The sequence below is a fragment of the Bombyx mori genome, chromosome 24 (assembly GCF_030269925.1).
Source record: "Bombyx mori chromosome 24, ASM3026992v2".
Classification (NCBI taxonomy): Eukaryota; Metazoa; Arthropoda; class Insecta; order Lepidoptera; family Bombycidae; genus Bombyx; species Bombyx mori.
This window is the reverse complement of record NC_085130.1, coordinates 5,868,169-5,884,664: the sequence shown is the minus strand read 5'-3', so window position 1 is coordinate 5,884,664 and position 16,496 is coordinate 5,868,169. Positions and strand designations below refer to the sequence as shown.

Here is a 16,496-nt window from a genome sequence, read left to right as displayed (position 1 = left end):
CGGTATCTATTTTTATTTGCCTGATTACACTTTGAACACGAAAATATGTTATTATAAGGGAACGAAATTTCCGAACGTGCGATACCGCCCCCGCCGCCGCCTTACCGCCCGCTGAGACAGAGCTCTCTGAGCGCGAAAACTCACGCCCTCAGCGCGCGCGACGACGACCAGTAAAATATTGCGAGTCTTAGTTTAACTGTACGATTCTCAACTCATTTTGTATTTTATTTAGTTATTGTGTTGCTTTTATATTAAAACCTCATACCAAATCAGTGTAAACATTATTTCTATATCATCTTCGCCAACAGCCCGGAACAATGAACTCACAAAAACTCACAAAAGCCCCGCTAGTCGGACTTTTAGTGTTAAATTATTTAATTTCATTTCACTTGTTAAGAAAACGACGTAAATGAAACATAGAGCTTGGTTGTATAGCATAAGATTCTTTTGCCATTTCAAAGAAACAAAACAAACGGAAAACTATGGCCGAATTCAAAGGGTAGGGTGTACTTATACCTACCTACTATTTTCATTTGACTTTTTCACAAATGGCGGATATCAAATTTAACTAGCGCTTCCTAAGAACGTGTTTGTATCGTTATTGCGCTTGAAGAACGATAGTTCACGAATAAAAAAATGATGGAAATCACAAGAACAACGTTAGGTATAGCTGTCGGAATTGCGGGAACACTGTTCTTGGGTTACTGTGTATACTTTGACCAGCAAAGGCGCAAGGATCCGCTGTTCAAAAAGAAGTTGAGAGAGCGTGAGTATTCCATTTATTAATTGTTTTTAAAAAGAATTTGCCGCGACATTGGGATTTTAATTTAAACACCATAAATACCATGAAACTTGTATTTAAAATAATAACCTTAAAGTTTCGAATTCCGTGACTGGTAATAACTAATATATGGATGTTTTACGTAGTTTTTGTGGAATCCTGGTTATACTGCTTTATCCAAAGTGTAAAATTAACACATAATGCTCAAAACCGCGAACGGCATTTCGTAATTGCCAGACTGTGACACTATAAAAATTTCATAAGTTTTCTTCACAAATGTCACTGATAACGTGATTTATTTTTATTTGCCGTAGAACAGTAAGTATTACTTCTGAATACAGGTCAACTGTGATGTAAGATTCTTTATTAGCACAAAAAGAAAAGCTTTTAATTCAATGCCAGATACTCACTGGTGCTCAGAGACAATAATGTAAAAGCTTCAGATCATAGTGAGAAATTGTGTTATTTTATTATTTATATTGAAATTGTGATTCCATAGTGGTAAAACAATCCACAATTTCAGTACCAACTCTGCTCTTAAAAAACATCATATCGACGCTTGAAAGGCAAACGTGACTAAGCGACAATGCGTGAACTTTACAGTAGACTAATTTAAAGTTGAAATACCTGAAAACAAAATTTATTTTAACGAATCTAGCTGTAGTAGAATCTAGCTAGTAGCTTTAGGATTGAAATGATTTTAATAGACCTAGAAATATTTTTTTTTTGCGCATTGAATATGGTTATTGCCTATCATTTATGTACAAAGCAGTTATTGTCGCTTAGTCATGTTTGCCTTTCAAGCGTCGATATCGACAGTATTCAAGTAGTTGTAGGATTTGGGTGTGAAAGTAAATTGTAGATTCTGCTACTGAAAATGTATGATATGGATGTAGTTTAAAGATTGAAAATAAATAATTTAAGGCATTAAAAAGATTACACTATTATTAAGATACAAAATCAAGAGAGTTGAGAATTAAATCTGATTATTTTGTTACAGGAAGACTGAATGCACAACAAAATGCTTCGAGGTCTCGTACCCTCGGTGGACCTGTTCCAGACATGAACGATCATGAAGCTATGCAGAGATTTTTCTTGCAACAGGTGAATGTTTAATATTTAATTTTAGTTTTATTGACTTCGAAAATCTCCTAATCTCTCTGGCCTTGCAGTTACTGTGGTCCATCTATAGATAATGTGATATGAGTAATTCTACTGCTAATGCATTATAAGGGTTCTTTAAAAAAAAAAAAAACTTAGTTATGTTGTTAATAAATTGATGACAGTAATGATGATCCCCATTGTTAAAAAAAGCTACAGCAGAAGCAGAATGGGATGGCTGATGTAGAATCATTGATTTGTCTCAACAATAAATGTTAATAAATAAAATTAACAAATGTATAGGTTATTTCTAAATTAAATCTTTACCTTGAAGTGACAAAACTGAAGATTTTGATGAGTACAAAGAAAAGTGTAAAAGAATCTAACAGAAAAATAAATATATTTGTAATAAAATCTGAAATCAATATTAATCAGTTCATAACTGCATATTAGGTACTACATCCACATAGTAGGTATGTATTATAATAGATAGGTAAGTAAGTATAAACCAAACAACTTTCCACCAATAACAGCACATGAGCAGACAGGGAACAAAAAACTGCTAAAAAGGTACAAAATAAAACAATAAAAAAACTTAATCGCGAATCTACAAATTTTATGCTACTAATGATACATACATATCTTGTGAAATTTGCAATATGGTTACAGAAAACATACCTAAATGACTGGACAGTGATATACTGCAATTACCTAGGTCTGAGATATTAATCTATATTAATTTTTATCTGATAAAAATGGTTCATGTATATATTTGTATATAGGTATATCTTGTTGTGTTGGTTGGTGTCATTGGTTGTCATGGAGGGAACGTTGAACGTATGGAGTGGAATTTGCGTCTGGTGATGTCGCTGCTAGATTCTAAACTATGCTTGAATTTTTTCACTCCTTTTACAGTACTTGACAAAAACATATTCTAATTTTTTTAAGGGATTTTATGACCTGATAACCAAAACCTTTTAAGTCATGTCTTATTTTAATTTATAATCTTTATGAAAAATGATAATATGGAGTGAAATGAAATGAAAGATGATTAATTTGAGACATTAATCAACTGGGATGAAATTAAATGAGATGAGATGATATGAGATGAAATATAATCTCAGTGAAAAAGGTGGTCATTTACTGAGATTTTTTCAGTGGAGTTTTTGGAGGATCCTGAAAAGTTACGTCCAGCGGCTTTTTTTCATTTTCCCACATTTATACACTTGATATTAAACAGTTAATAAACCACCGCTATTACACATTTAAACCTGAAGAAACACTAAATAGACAAAATAAAACAAGTCACAGAACTTCACTCCTCGCGTTCTCACCAAAAAGTCCAATATATTCTAACAAGCTTTGATGTCACAGATTCAACTCGGCGAAGAGTTGCTGGCTGCAGGTGATCTTGAAGCTGGAGTCGAACATCTCGGGCAGGCTGTGGCTGTTTGTGGACAGACTGAACAATTGCTTAGTGTGAGTATTAATGACTTAAGCAGCTTGATTACACTTGCAAAATTTTCTTTATGCTCTTCAAGTTATCTTAAAACAAAGACAAAGGCTCCTTTTGTGGGTAGACTAGTGATATATTTTCAGACGTAAAATTAGGTGTTTATCAAATTTTGAAAGTTCTAGCATATTTGTGACTATATATCTATACTAATATTATAAAGAGGAAAGATTTGTTTGTTTGTTTCGAATAGGCTTTGAAAAATTCTTTCACTGTTTAGGAGCTACAGTATTTCCGAGTGACATAGGCTATAATATTTTTTGAAAAAAGTTAGGGATATGTTACACACTATTCTATAAAGCAGCTTTGCCCTAATCAGCTCGTATACTATATTATAAAATGCTAAAGACGTTATAAAATTCTGAATATGCTGGAAATTTTACAAAATAAGTAGTAAAAGTGGCATTGTTCAGTGTTTGAACATGTGCAGTCCCAAGAAACGTTTTTTAGTATTTTTTGCATTTCGCATTTATAATTGTATAACCGAAGCATAATTGTTGTTTAATGGAGCATTGTATTTCATTGTTTCTTCTAGTCAAACCAGAATATATGATTGCTTTGTGGCACATGTATGCAGGGTCGTACTACACAACAGTGCAGGCTGTAAAAATTTTTTACTATGGATTAAAATATATAGCTATAAATAATTCCGGTTTGTCTTCAATGTGTTGCAAAACCATTCATATGATTGTGGTGAAATTGGTATGAGGCTTGATGAGGCTCATTAGATTTGTACTAGTTAGTACCTACTGTTAAGGTTGCACATAAAGTAAATGAGAGATAGGCTTGTTCCATGGTGTTTTTAAAATGACGACATCAGCGTCAGTGGCACCATTATCTTCATTGCCATTGCCTTCCATAGTGACAGTAATTAAAACTTACGTTTCCAATTCCATTTACTCCATTTCAAGCATAGAACAATAACATCAGAGAGCTCCGCCTCGGCCGGCTGCTCCAGTCTGAATGTTTTGTGCGTTATTTATTTTTTCCTACCTAAGCTGATGGTCTAGAGACCATATCAGCGTCACCGGGCTGCACCGGTGAGCTCAAGGGGCTCAAACCTGACATTGTTGCTAACACGAACCGTAGCAAGAGCAGTGCTTCGCAGAATCTACCACCGGATCGGAAACGCGACCCACTGAGAAGATCCGGCGAGAAATTCAGTAGGCTGTGTCTGTGGGTTAATTTACTCGTCGAGCCCTTCGTCGCAAGCGACGGGTTCGACGAGAACTATGACCGGTGCTTGAGGAACCTAAAAGCACCGTTAGTGGATTGGGAGTATCCGAGATGACGTGTTGTGACGGCTTTTTGTGCGACAATAGTCACTCGTATTTATAGTAGAAAGTGGGGGTAGCTTAAGTACTCGAGCTCAAGCTAAGGTATTCAAGAGAATTCATAATTCTCTTAAACAGTTGTTGACAAGCGTAACATTAAGGAAACAGTTAACTTTAACTAATCGTAGTTAACCAAATAGTGTCGTTGCGGCGACATAACATGTATAGTTGTATATAATATACAAGTGTATTGACACCACTGTTACAGCGGTAGAGACATACATGAAACATGTTGTTGGTTTTCTTGTCTAAAGAAATAAACGATTTCATGTTATTTTTAATAGGTACTTCAGCAAACTATGCCAGCTCCAATCTTCCATCTGCTTCTTAAGAAACTGCCAGAAGTTTCAGAACGCCTCCGATCCTCGATGAAGGCGAGGAGCAACGTAATGCAGGAAGAAGATGTCGAATAAAAAATTGTGAATTTGAAGAGATGAAAGTAAAACATGGTGGCCATAATAATTGATTTTAGTTTTATTTTTATCAGTCTTCTGTAGACATACTTACTCATATATTATATTAAAAGAAGCTGACCTAATAGCTTCATGGTTTTGAATCTTCCAAAACATATTTTTTGCAAAGTAGGTAACTAAAGAATTTACTACAAATATCTATGTATTAAAAAAAATTATGCATGTGCCTACACCACTAAATTATTATTACCAAAATGAATGAATAAGAAGGAAGAGTTTGTAGAGCTGGTAATATAATAATAATCATCTTACAGTAATAACACGATTGCATTTTTTTTCAAAATTGTATAAATAGAGGTTTGCCGCGCGAAATTATTTAAATTAAGTGGCAAAAGTACGAGTACTTGTCCATTAACGACAACGTAGTTAATAAAAACGACATTTACCCCAAATTTTCTATTTTTTCAGATGATTAATAACAAATTTATAATCTTTGGGCGACAATGATGGTGTATATTTTGTTTTTGGTTATTTCTGTTGGCTCTTAACAGTTGTTGAACATAGATTATACGCTTATTATTTGTGTTGAACAAACAATTAAAAAAATAATGTGAATATTATTAAAAACAAACTAGGATCAATCATGTCTTCATGTTTTACTTTTAAGATCTAGAATTTGTTTGAATTTTAAAAGACATCCGATGAGTGAACGTCTCCTTTAAATAACACGCAAAATTTGTCTTTCAAACTTTTGTTCACCTTTTAATTGGTTCCTATTCTTTATTCTATAAATAATGAACAAATTGATAAGATGTAAATTCTGCTGTGTTGTTATTGGTTGTGTCAAGTAACAGATAACAACGTAATGAGTAATCCTTTGAATTTTTTTCATTATGTCTTATATTATTTTTATTTACTTACCAAAATAAATATAATTGTTTTAAAATATAGATTCCGTACAAAAATTCGTAACGTCAATGAAAAAGCCGCCATTTTTATTGGTCAAACCCGATTTTGTTATAACGCTTCTACTGCCATTTTTATAGTTTTGTTGAAATTTATTATCAAAGCGACCTAACAATATATAAAAAATGTTCGTAATGGTTATCGATTTTGAGAATCTTCGACAGTCTGATCATACAATATCTTCAATCGTAGTTTTAGTTGAACTTAGTATTATAGGTTATGTTGTTTTTGTGTTCATCTGTTACGGATGGTTAAGTTTCGATTGTGATTTTATCATTAAATAAACAGAATGTACAATGAATTTTTGTTTTATTATTCTAGTGTCACTAAATCTTTCAGTTTTCCTACGCTACAAGTTTATTTTTATAAAACTTTCCCTCAAAAACTATTCAATTAGGCGGTAAATAAGTTTTCACTTAAAAAGACAATTAGTAATTTCTGCCACAGGTTTTGCCGTATGCAGCGATTTAATGGCGTCTCTGTAGTGTTTACAAGCTCGTCTGCTTTCATTGGTGACGTCTGGAAGATCATTACCTCGAACAATCATTGCGTTGGTATTCCGCCCTTGAATAACGTTCATAGAGTACGGACCGTATAGGAATAATAATAAATAAATAATAAAAGAATAACTCCAACTTCCCATAGATTTATTATAAATAGAATACAACAAACACAAGGCACCATGTTTTTAATTATATATTATCAAACACCTCTCGATTTCAATAACCTGATCAAAATAAAATAACTAACAACATAATACGACAACAAATAACAGCTTTTAGAACTTTTAAATAATAGCTTTTAGAACTAAAATAAGCACACTCATTATAAAATAATTTGGTCATGTCATAAGTACTCAACAGTTTTATTATGTAATATGTAAGTATGGTCAAACAATTTTTTTTTGGCGACTGGTATGTCATAGGGCTTCTGGTAGGGTTATAAGGCCCCTTCTGTACCACCGTTCTATTTATTTACCTAACAACAAAGCCGACGTACATCCTGGTTTAGAGGGTACGATGGCTGTTACAATTCAGACTTAGACCTCGGGATGATGCCTATGGCCCCCGGTAAACATATTACCCCAGGTGGGTTGCGAGTACATTCTACCATTTGAAAGAAAAAAAAGTTACAGCGCAGCGATTGAACTCTCTATTGTATTAGTAGTGTTCGTCTTACCCTTGAAATCGGAACGGACGATTGATTCGCGCAAAAAATAAGCAGATTAGATTGATTAGATTAAGAGTGTCTACCCACATGAGCTTATAATGTTCCGTCGTAAGGGCCGATTAAGTTTTCTCGTATAACAACAGCCAAAGCACCGCATGAAGCTTCGGACAATTGTAATAACAAGCTTATATATTCAGTCTAATTTATCTCCATTGCTTTCACATTAGCATTAGCTTCACGAAAGAGCAAAAGATATTGTTTGCCGACACTCGTAAAACGCCATTTTAATTAATCGAAAAATGCTTCTGTTGCTTTCCCCCCACCGGAATGTTCGAATCCTATGCCTACCCTACTAGAGTTATGAAAGCAGCACTAATGCAGACAGAGCCGCCCTATGGGATAACGGAGCACCAGACGTTGGCGTACCTTGCTGTCGCATCCCAACACTACTCAGACTTCCACCTATGGAGGGTAGAAGTAAGGAGAATCGTCTCTGCGTGTAAAAAGTGTCCGTTAAAATCTGCTAAACAAGGGTGGCGCTACAGTAGCAACCGGATAAATTTAAAAAAAGGCGCTCGAAGTTATTAGAATAAGATAGAGAATTAAAAAAAAGGACGCAAGAACTGTAAGCACTACAAGATCTGTAGGATTTTTGAACTGTTATTTAGTGCTGAAAGTGAGACACTTTTCAAGCTTCTCCCATATGAATATGAGAGGGTTCTCCTTACCTCTACCCTCCATGCTTCCACCTAATGCCTTAAGTGATAGGGTTCAGTAAGCAATTTGGCAGCTGGGTGATAAGATCAACGTCAGTTATACTGATTACAGCTTCAGTCTTTATCGTATGCCGTAACCGCGAAAAAATAAAAGTATTTGATTATTCGAGAACAAAAATAGAACTGGTGGTAGGACCTCTTGCGAGTCCGCTCGGGTAGGTACTACCACCCTGCCGTTTCTGCCGTGAAGCAGTAATGCGTTTCGGTTTGAAGGGCGGGACAGCCGTTGTAACTATACTTGAGACCTTATATCTGAAGGTGGGTGGCGCATTTACGTCGTGAATGTCTATGGGCTCCAGTAACCACTTAACACCAGGTGAGCTGTGAGCTCGTCCACCCACATAAGCAATAAAAAAAAATCGAATTTTACATTGTATTTAAAATTATACGCAGACTTACACGGCGAGTGTTACCGGTCGATCGACTGGTTTGTTGTTATATAATCATCATAATGTTTGTAAAATACTTTCTGTAAAACATATGTCTGTTCTGGACGCTTCCTTACGACGATTGGTTATATATTAGTGTCTAATTTATCCAATGATATTAAGGTCATTCTAGTGTGACGTCACCGTTCTTACCACCTATTTGATACCAGAGCCGAAAATACACCATTTACACGAAGAAAATAAATACTGTGTATTTTATGGACAAAAAAGTTTACGTTTATTTATATTTCTAAGGTCAGTGAGGACATGCCCTAATACCAGCTAGTACGAATTCCCAGGAAACCATAATCGATTATTAACAAAGTATCGACTACATACAGTAGCGAACGTTACATCACTACGGCCCAAAAAATCTTTCATCATGATTTTTTACCAATCGAACTTCTGATTATGTCATGTGATATCTTCATCACCTCTAAAGCACCTTTATCGATTAACGAATTCGCCAAGTCCCTACCTAAATTATCACATTTGATGACAACGTCAATTGGCATATTGACGTTGGTCGTCAAACCGCAGAAGCAGCGTCTGTCAGCGACATTTGGCGCCAAATCTTCGCAGCCCAAATCACCAGTCTTGTCGGTGATCCGTCGATTAAGTACGGCGATTTCATTGTCGGCTTCAACTGTTTTGTCGGTTTTAATTTTTTTGCTGCTCGCTTCTTCCGTCGGACTGAGTTTGTGTTTAACGGTTTTACGTATTTGCCCAAACGTTTGGTCCAACGTTTCCTCGAGTTTGGTCGAACCGTCTAGACTCCAGACGGCTCCGGTCAAAGTGAGCTTGTATACATTATCGTTTTGTTTTAGTTTTGTTGATATACCTACCGGAGCGCTGCATCCACCACCTAATGAAACAGCAACTTGTAGAGGTAGGTAGTTCGTGTATGTATCATCGTCAATAGGCATCACCTATCTGCCTATTGCTGCTATTATTCGTCGTGGCCTAAAGGATAAGTCTTCCGGTGCATTCGTGTGTAGCGATGCACCGGTGTTCGAATCCCGCAGGCGGATACCAATTTTTCTAATGAAATACGTACTTAACAAATGTTCACGATTGACTTCCTACGGTGAAGGAATAACATCGTGTAATAAAAATCAAGCCCGCAAAATTATAATTTGCGTAATCACTAGTGGTAGGATCTCTTGTGAGTCCGCACGGGTAGGTACCACCACCCTGCCTATTTCTGCCGTGAAACAGTAATGCGTTTCGGTTTGAAGGGTGGGGCAGCCCCTTTAACTATACTGAGACCTTACAACTTATATCTCAAGGTGGGTGGCGCATTTACGTCATAGATGTCCATGGGCTCCAGTAACCACTTAATACCAGGTGGGCTGTGAGCTCATCCATCCATCTAAACAATAAATAAAAAAGACAGGAATAAAGAACCGTTCTCAATAGACTAACATCTTGTTGAATTATCTCACCTAAAGTTTTTAGGAAACTCCTCTCAGCCAAGACCCTGCAGTAAGTTTCAGGGTGGTTGAACGGAGCCAACATCGCCAGGACTTCTTCATTGTCAGCGCGACATTCCACCGCCAACGCGCCCTGACCCACCGCATATAACATCTCCGAGCACGGCAGTACCTGAAGTATGAAAACATTTGTTTATCTTCTTATCAGCCCATAGACGTCCACTGCAGGACATGGACCTTCCCAAACCTCGCCACAAAGATCGGACCTGCGCTGTCTGCATCCAGCGGATCCCCGCGAACCTCAATAGGTCTTATTTATTAGATACTAGCTTTTGTCCGCGTGGAATAGATCACAAGCAATGCTTTATTTTATATCAAATTTGGTTAGCATAAAAAAAAATAGTGAACCAACCTTAACATACAGACATATTTTATGCAGTCGCGGACTTTTTTTAGGTCTTTTAAAGGGGAACAATACTGTCATACATTATTTTAGCGAAACTTTAACCGTTTCTGCAGCGCACGCAGCGGAAGCTCTTAAAAGGGGAAAAACCCGATTTTGAAACATTCTTTATTGGTGCTCAGCTTGTATTGGTCTTTGCGTGATGTTATATAGCCTTCCTCAATTAATGGGTTATCTAACACTGAAATATTTTTTCAAATCGGACCAGCAGTTCCTGAGATTAGCGCATTCAAACAAACAAACAAACTCTTCAGCTTTATAATATTAGTTGCCATATAGTTAGTGTTCAAGTTGGAAGTACATACTTAACAACTTCACGAACTATTCCACGATGAAGTTATAATATTATTGAGGATAATCAAATGAGTACAAAATTTGTAAATGTGTAATCAGGTTGGCCTAAAAAACATTTTTTTTTTTATGTGAACGAACCAATTCAATATAACACCTATACAAATAACTATACAATATATCAATTTAGCATACATTTTTGAATGAATATTCATTGTGTGGTTGAAATATTCTTAACATAAAACTTTAGCATGTTTTACATTTTTTATTTATTGTTTTAACCACTTTTGTCACTATACTTTTTTGCAATGCTTCACGGCCTTAGGGTTAGTTATTCTAGGTTTTTGTGTTCAAAATGAAGGTTTATATGTTAATTATATAAGTTTTAATGTTTAATTGGTGAGGTACAACATGCCGTAATAGAGTTCTGTACTCAGAACAAACATGCAGAGTTACAATGCTGAGTAAATAAAAAGTTTAACAATACTTTTAAGAAAATAAGACGATATAATAAGTACGATATAATAAGATAAAATAAGTTTATTTTATATATAAGTATATAAATCTATATGTAACTACTATATATATTTCCTAGTCAATTTTTAAATGGTTACTTTTATCAAAGATGTCTTAGCATAGGATATTTAGGTACCGTAATTGAATTAATATATTAATTTACCTTTGACATTCTGTTGCCCCATCCCATTCTACTCAACCCAGCACTTGCCAGTATAAGGGCTGAATATTTTCCATCTTCGTCATCCAATTTCCTCAACCTGGTATTAAGATTGCCTCTCACATCCACCACCTTCAACTGGGGATAGTTTCCGTTTAGCTGAGCCGTTCGTCTCAGTGATGATGTTCCTGATAAAACAGAAATAAATTGTTTCCAAGGGAAGACATGAAAACAGTTATCTCTAAAGAGGATTCAAATGCTTAGCGCATTGTTTGTGAACTGGTTTTTATGTATACGCAATTTGTATTATATTGTTTGCATATTGTGTACCGATTCTAATTAATTCGATTCCCTTGTGTCATGCTTACCTATTACTGATCCTGAAGGTAAGGTGGACAATGAGTACTCCTTAAATTTTTCGTTCAGTACCAAAGCATCACGAGGGTCTTCTCTGGAATTAAAAACAAAATTTGTCAAATAAAAAATATCATTTATGAACTACAAACTATTGTTTTATACAAATACTTTAATAATAATGGCTAAAGTACACAGTATCATGCGAAATATAAATTTATATATTTCGATAAAAAAAATCTGAAATGAATTGATTATATTATAATGTTACATTCAACTACACTGAGAAAGTTTTTTGGCAATGCCAATGATGGCAGTTGATTTTTATTATATGTAATGATTTAATATTTTGAAATTTTATTGTGATGTACATTTGCCAAAGAACATGTTTTGAGTTTTTCTTTATCTTTGATAGACGTGAAACTATATTAAAAATCAGTGGTAAAGTTTTGGAACGCTTTGAAAGCGCCTGTAGATTGGATAACAAAACTTATTTTGTGCCATTAATCAAAATTTCTACTGCAAAACTGTTATTTCTATTTAAGAAACTAGTTCTGGAAATTTATTTGTCAGCCATGACGGTAAGTTTTTGCGATGGTTAGGTCAGTACTATTGTCTAGATTTCTACTACAGAAGCAATACCTTCTAGAGAAAAAAATGTAACTGAAACTAGTGTGGTGGGAATGGCATATGGTTGCATTCTTGTGGTGTGTTAGGGCTCTTATAACTGGTTAACATTAAGTCAACAGTGGACCTACACTTGTCACATATTAAAAAAATATAAGTTACTTGATGTGATGTACCTTTCAAAGACAGCGCCAATGACTAATCCGTCCGGCAATGTTGTTGGCAAGTCTTTCAGTGAATGCACAACAAAATCTACATTTTTACTCATCAGTGCATCTTCTAAGTCTTTTGTGAAAAGTGACTTTTCTCCTATTTTTGGTAGAGGCTGATCTAGCACCCTGTCGCCAAGCGTTGTCATGGTCACTGAAAATTTAAATAGTAATTTTTGGATGAATTTTTGAGAAGCCGAGAAATTCCGGTTTGGGATGGTATGGACATATAAGATAAAATGACAATGAGGTTGGTAACAGAGTGTTAACTATGAATGTGGAAGGCTATAGAGGAAGAGGTAGACCTAAGAAGGAATTCTTAGATTGCGTGAAAGAAGATATGTGTAAGAGGGGAGTGAGCGAAGAAATGGTATATGATAGGAGTATGGAAGGAGAAAATATGTTGCGCCAACCCCAGGTGACTGGGAGAAGGGCAGGAGAATGATGATGATTTTTTGGATAAATTTTTAAGGTATAAAATCTTTATGATTATTCAAGGAACTAGAATTACGTAGTCTTGACCACAAATTTCAAATTCAAATTCAAAATCATTTATTTCAACTTAGATGTCAGTATGACACACTTGTTGAATGTCAAAATACAAATAACAATGTTAACTCTACCACTGGTTCCAAAAAAAGCCATAGTCCTGAGAAGAACCGGCGAAACAAACTCAGCGGGCTTTTTTTTGTTTTGTTTTTTCTCAAATATTTTCTTTTTTTTAAATTAATAGAAATATTCACAATAAAAGAAAAAACAAGTCAAAAAATACAATTAAAAAAATAATAATAATAATGGAAAATGAAAAGGCCAGGAGCGAGCTCCTCATTCCCACGTAGTGCCATCTAGTAAATAATCCTTAACTTTATAATATGCCTTGTTGCACAAACGTTCCTTAACAGTTTTCTTAAATCTATGAACAGGTAGTAGTTGAACGTTTAGTGGGATCTTGTTGAAAAGCTGTACACCCAGCCCCCTAAAAGAGTTGCTTATTTTCTTAATTCGAGCCGCCGGCAACACAAGCCTATGTTTGTTCCTAGTGTTCACATTGTGCAAATCGCAGACTCTGGGGAATTCTTCAATGTTTTTACGCAAGTACAATAAATTTTCAAAAATGTATTGGGACGCTAAAGTTAGAATTTTGATTTCCTTAAACTTGTCCCTCAAGGATTCCCTCGGGTGCATATTATAAATAGCACGAATAGCCCTCTTCTGCAGGATGAAAATCGTTTCGACATCGGCAGCATTGCCCCATAGCAAAATGCCATAGGACATAACACTATGAAAATAACTAAAATAAACCAGGCGTGCCGTATCTTCAAAGTTACAAAGTTACAAGGCAATGGTATTTAATCAGAATTAATTACTACTAATGTGGTTTTTTATTATATAATTATTTATCTTGTTAATTTGGTATATTAGTTGTGAGAGGTTTGGGACATGGAATGTTTTAATTTTTTGAAATTACATTAAAATCATATTCATGTTAATGTGGCTGGATACATTTGATGTATACACCTACTATTAGTCCTTTTGAAGGAAATCCACATATGACTTTGGTGTCTTAAATGTTAAGTTACTATGTGATGTTGAACTCAATAGTGTTTTATTCAACCTCATATCTTAAGGTTGATGGTGGCATTTAGGTTTGATTATGCATGAATTCTAATACTCTCTTAATACTACTTGAGTAACAAGATCATCTAACAATAAAACAGCAACAAAAATGGTATTTACTTCGTAAATATTTCGTCTTTTCACATTAAAAGTGTACAATTTCCAAAAATATTCGAAATTGAGTAAATATGCGGAATTATTTGATATTATCAGTATTTTTCACTCATAAGTACTGTCAAAAGAGCGTAGTTAAGTTTTAGTTTTTCTTTTTAGTTAACCTATGTTTTGACTACTACTAACAAAATTAAAACATATTAAATATAAATTATGAAATGTTGCAAAGATGATTAATATTAAAAATATCACATGTTAACAAGTTTACAACACTCTCCTGTAAAATTAGTAAGTTTTGAGATTGTACAGTTTTAATGCGAGAAGACGATTTGTGGACTTCAAGTAATGAATAACTTAACTTACCAATTTTAAATTCCTTTTCCGGGTAATTTCTTTTTAAGCTATCGATAACGAAATTCGTTTGTACAAGTGCTAGCTGAAACAAATATTGAAATGAGTCTCGTTGTTTTTTGTATTTAATTACACTGTTACGTACGTGTTTATGTTACCTCGCTCTTCCTGGAGCCGACGTGAATGCTTAGTTTCGTTTCACCGTCCATTTTTCATTCAAACTTGTTAAAATTTATGTAACAAATTTATGTTTTTTAGGTTATTGTTAGATTTACTTAATTGGAATCTTTTTTTTTTGAACGAATTTAATTACTTTTGACTTAACATGTCACCAACACTGTAGTGGACAAGTCTGATTTAATTAAATATGTATAAATTAAATGTTATTTTGAATTTATTCAAACATTATTGACGTCCATTCATAACACTAAAGTGTTAATCTATGATAAAAGTGATAAAACCTCGTACATGCCATACGGCCAACTTAAGTGTATAATCTATGCGGCCAACCGATAAAGACTTTGTAGCCTGCCAAACTGGTTTTCGTCAAGCATAGACAACGAGCATAAATATTTAAGTCGATTATATCGATAATCAAGACATCGCGACACTTCTTGCTGGATTTTCTGTCAAATGGGAGAACAGTTAAAACAAAATGAACATTATGAAGAAAAACGCTTTGCAGACACGAGACACCCAAACAATGTATCCAATGAGTGTTCAGACTGCTGTAGACTTGATTCAATTTGGCTTGTCACATTTTGTGCTGTTATCTCCAAATGTATTTTTTATAGTTACATTGTTTTTGATCATAATTTGTTAATCATTTGAAATCTTATAAAACGCTTTTTAAAACAACAACAAAAAACGCTTAGTCGCTTTTGGAAGCAAATTGCATAACTGCGTGAAAATATTCTAAGGAAAATGCGTTTGTAGTGGAACATGATATTTTTTTTACCTTTTACACTCGAAAACATTGCTACTTCTCGCCTAACAAGGGGAGGTCACTAGTAAAATCACAGCTTCTATATATTGTGGAAATGAACTAGTATATTGATCCCGAAGACATGATAGAATTGAATGAATTCCTGGTCAGAAGATCGTGATTTTTTTTATTTTGAATTTAATATTACGTTTAGGAAGTAACAGAAGATATGTTACCCTATGAAGTAGAATAAAGTCATGACTTCAATTTACAGAAAAAAAGATTAGTTAGTCTTGGAATTCAGAATCATGCAAAGGCATCAGCATTCAACAGTATTACGTTCTATAACGAAATGGTCTCATAATATTCTAGCACTTGTGCTTTGAATTAATAATATTTTCATTCCCTTCCGAGAGTATCGGAATACTTGGAGTCGACATTTCGAGCGATGTGCAATTTCGGAGACATTTGGAAGGCAAAGCAAAGTTGGTGTCCAAAATGCTGGGAGTCCTAAACAGAGCAAAGCGGTGCTTCACGCTTGGGCAAAGTATTTTGCTTTATAAAACACAAGTGGCCTCGCGTGGAGTACTGCTCCCATCTCTGGGCCGCCCGGCCGGGGCTCCCAAATACCAGCTTCTTCCATTTGATTCCACACAGAAGAGGGCCGTTCGGACTGTCGATAATCCCATTGGCACGGATCGTTTGGAACCTCTGGGTCCGCGGAGGGACTTCGGTACTCTCTGTATTTTGTACCGTACGAGAAGTGCTCTGAGGAATTGTTTGAGATGAAACATCATCTCGTTTTTACCATCGCGCCGCCCGCCACCGGAGTAGAGTTCATCCATACTACCTGGAGCCACTGCGTTCATCCACAGTGCGTTTCCAGAGATATTTTTTGCCACGTACCATCCGGATTTGGAATGAGCTATCTTCCACGGTGTTTCCCGAGCGCTA

The 16,496-nt window shown here is 35.1% G+C and overlaps 2 protein-coding genes across 3 annotated transcripts; one reads left to right on the top strand and one right to left on the bottom strand.

The window, feature by feature from the left end:
• The first annotated feature begins 396 nt into the window (after positions 1-396).
• On the top strand, positions 397-5,191 carry LOC101736787 (mitochondrial import receptor subunit TOM20 homolog). Its single transcript, XM_004923058.5, has 4 exons — positions 397-766; positions 1,782-1,885; positions 3,257-3,361; positions 5,014-5,191. Exons 1-4 carry the CDS (start codon positions 637-639, stop codon positions 5,140-5,142), a joined length of 468 nt encoding a protein of 155 aa, XP_004923115.1. The 5' UTR covers positions 397-636; the 3' UTR covers positions 5,143-5,191.
• A 1,547-nt stretch (positions 5,192-6,738) lies between these two features.
• Positions 6,739-15,150, bottom strand: LOC101736648 (porphobilinogen deaminase). 2 transcript variants are annotated; one of them, XM_004923057.5, is made up of 7 exons: positions 14,776-15,150; positions 14,630-14,702; positions 12,503-12,689; positions 11,714-11,796; positions 11,349-11,533; positions 9,928-10,087; positions 6,739-9,347 (listed from the first exon to the last, which is right to left on the bottom strand). In XM_004923057.5, the coding sequence occupies exons 1-7, from the start codon at positions 14,824-14,826 to the stop codon at positions 8,863-8,865; spliced, it is 1,224 nt and encodes a 407-aa protein (XP_004923114.2). In that variant the 5' UTR covers positions 14,827-15,150; the 3' UTR covers positions 6,739-8,862. The 2 variants fall into 2 exon arrangements, with proteins under 2 accessions (XP_004923114.2, XP_021209081.2); XM_021353406.3 differs by having other exon boundaries at positions 14,630-14,698; positions 14,776-15,101.
• Positions 15,151-16,496: the final 1,346 nt, after the last annotated feature.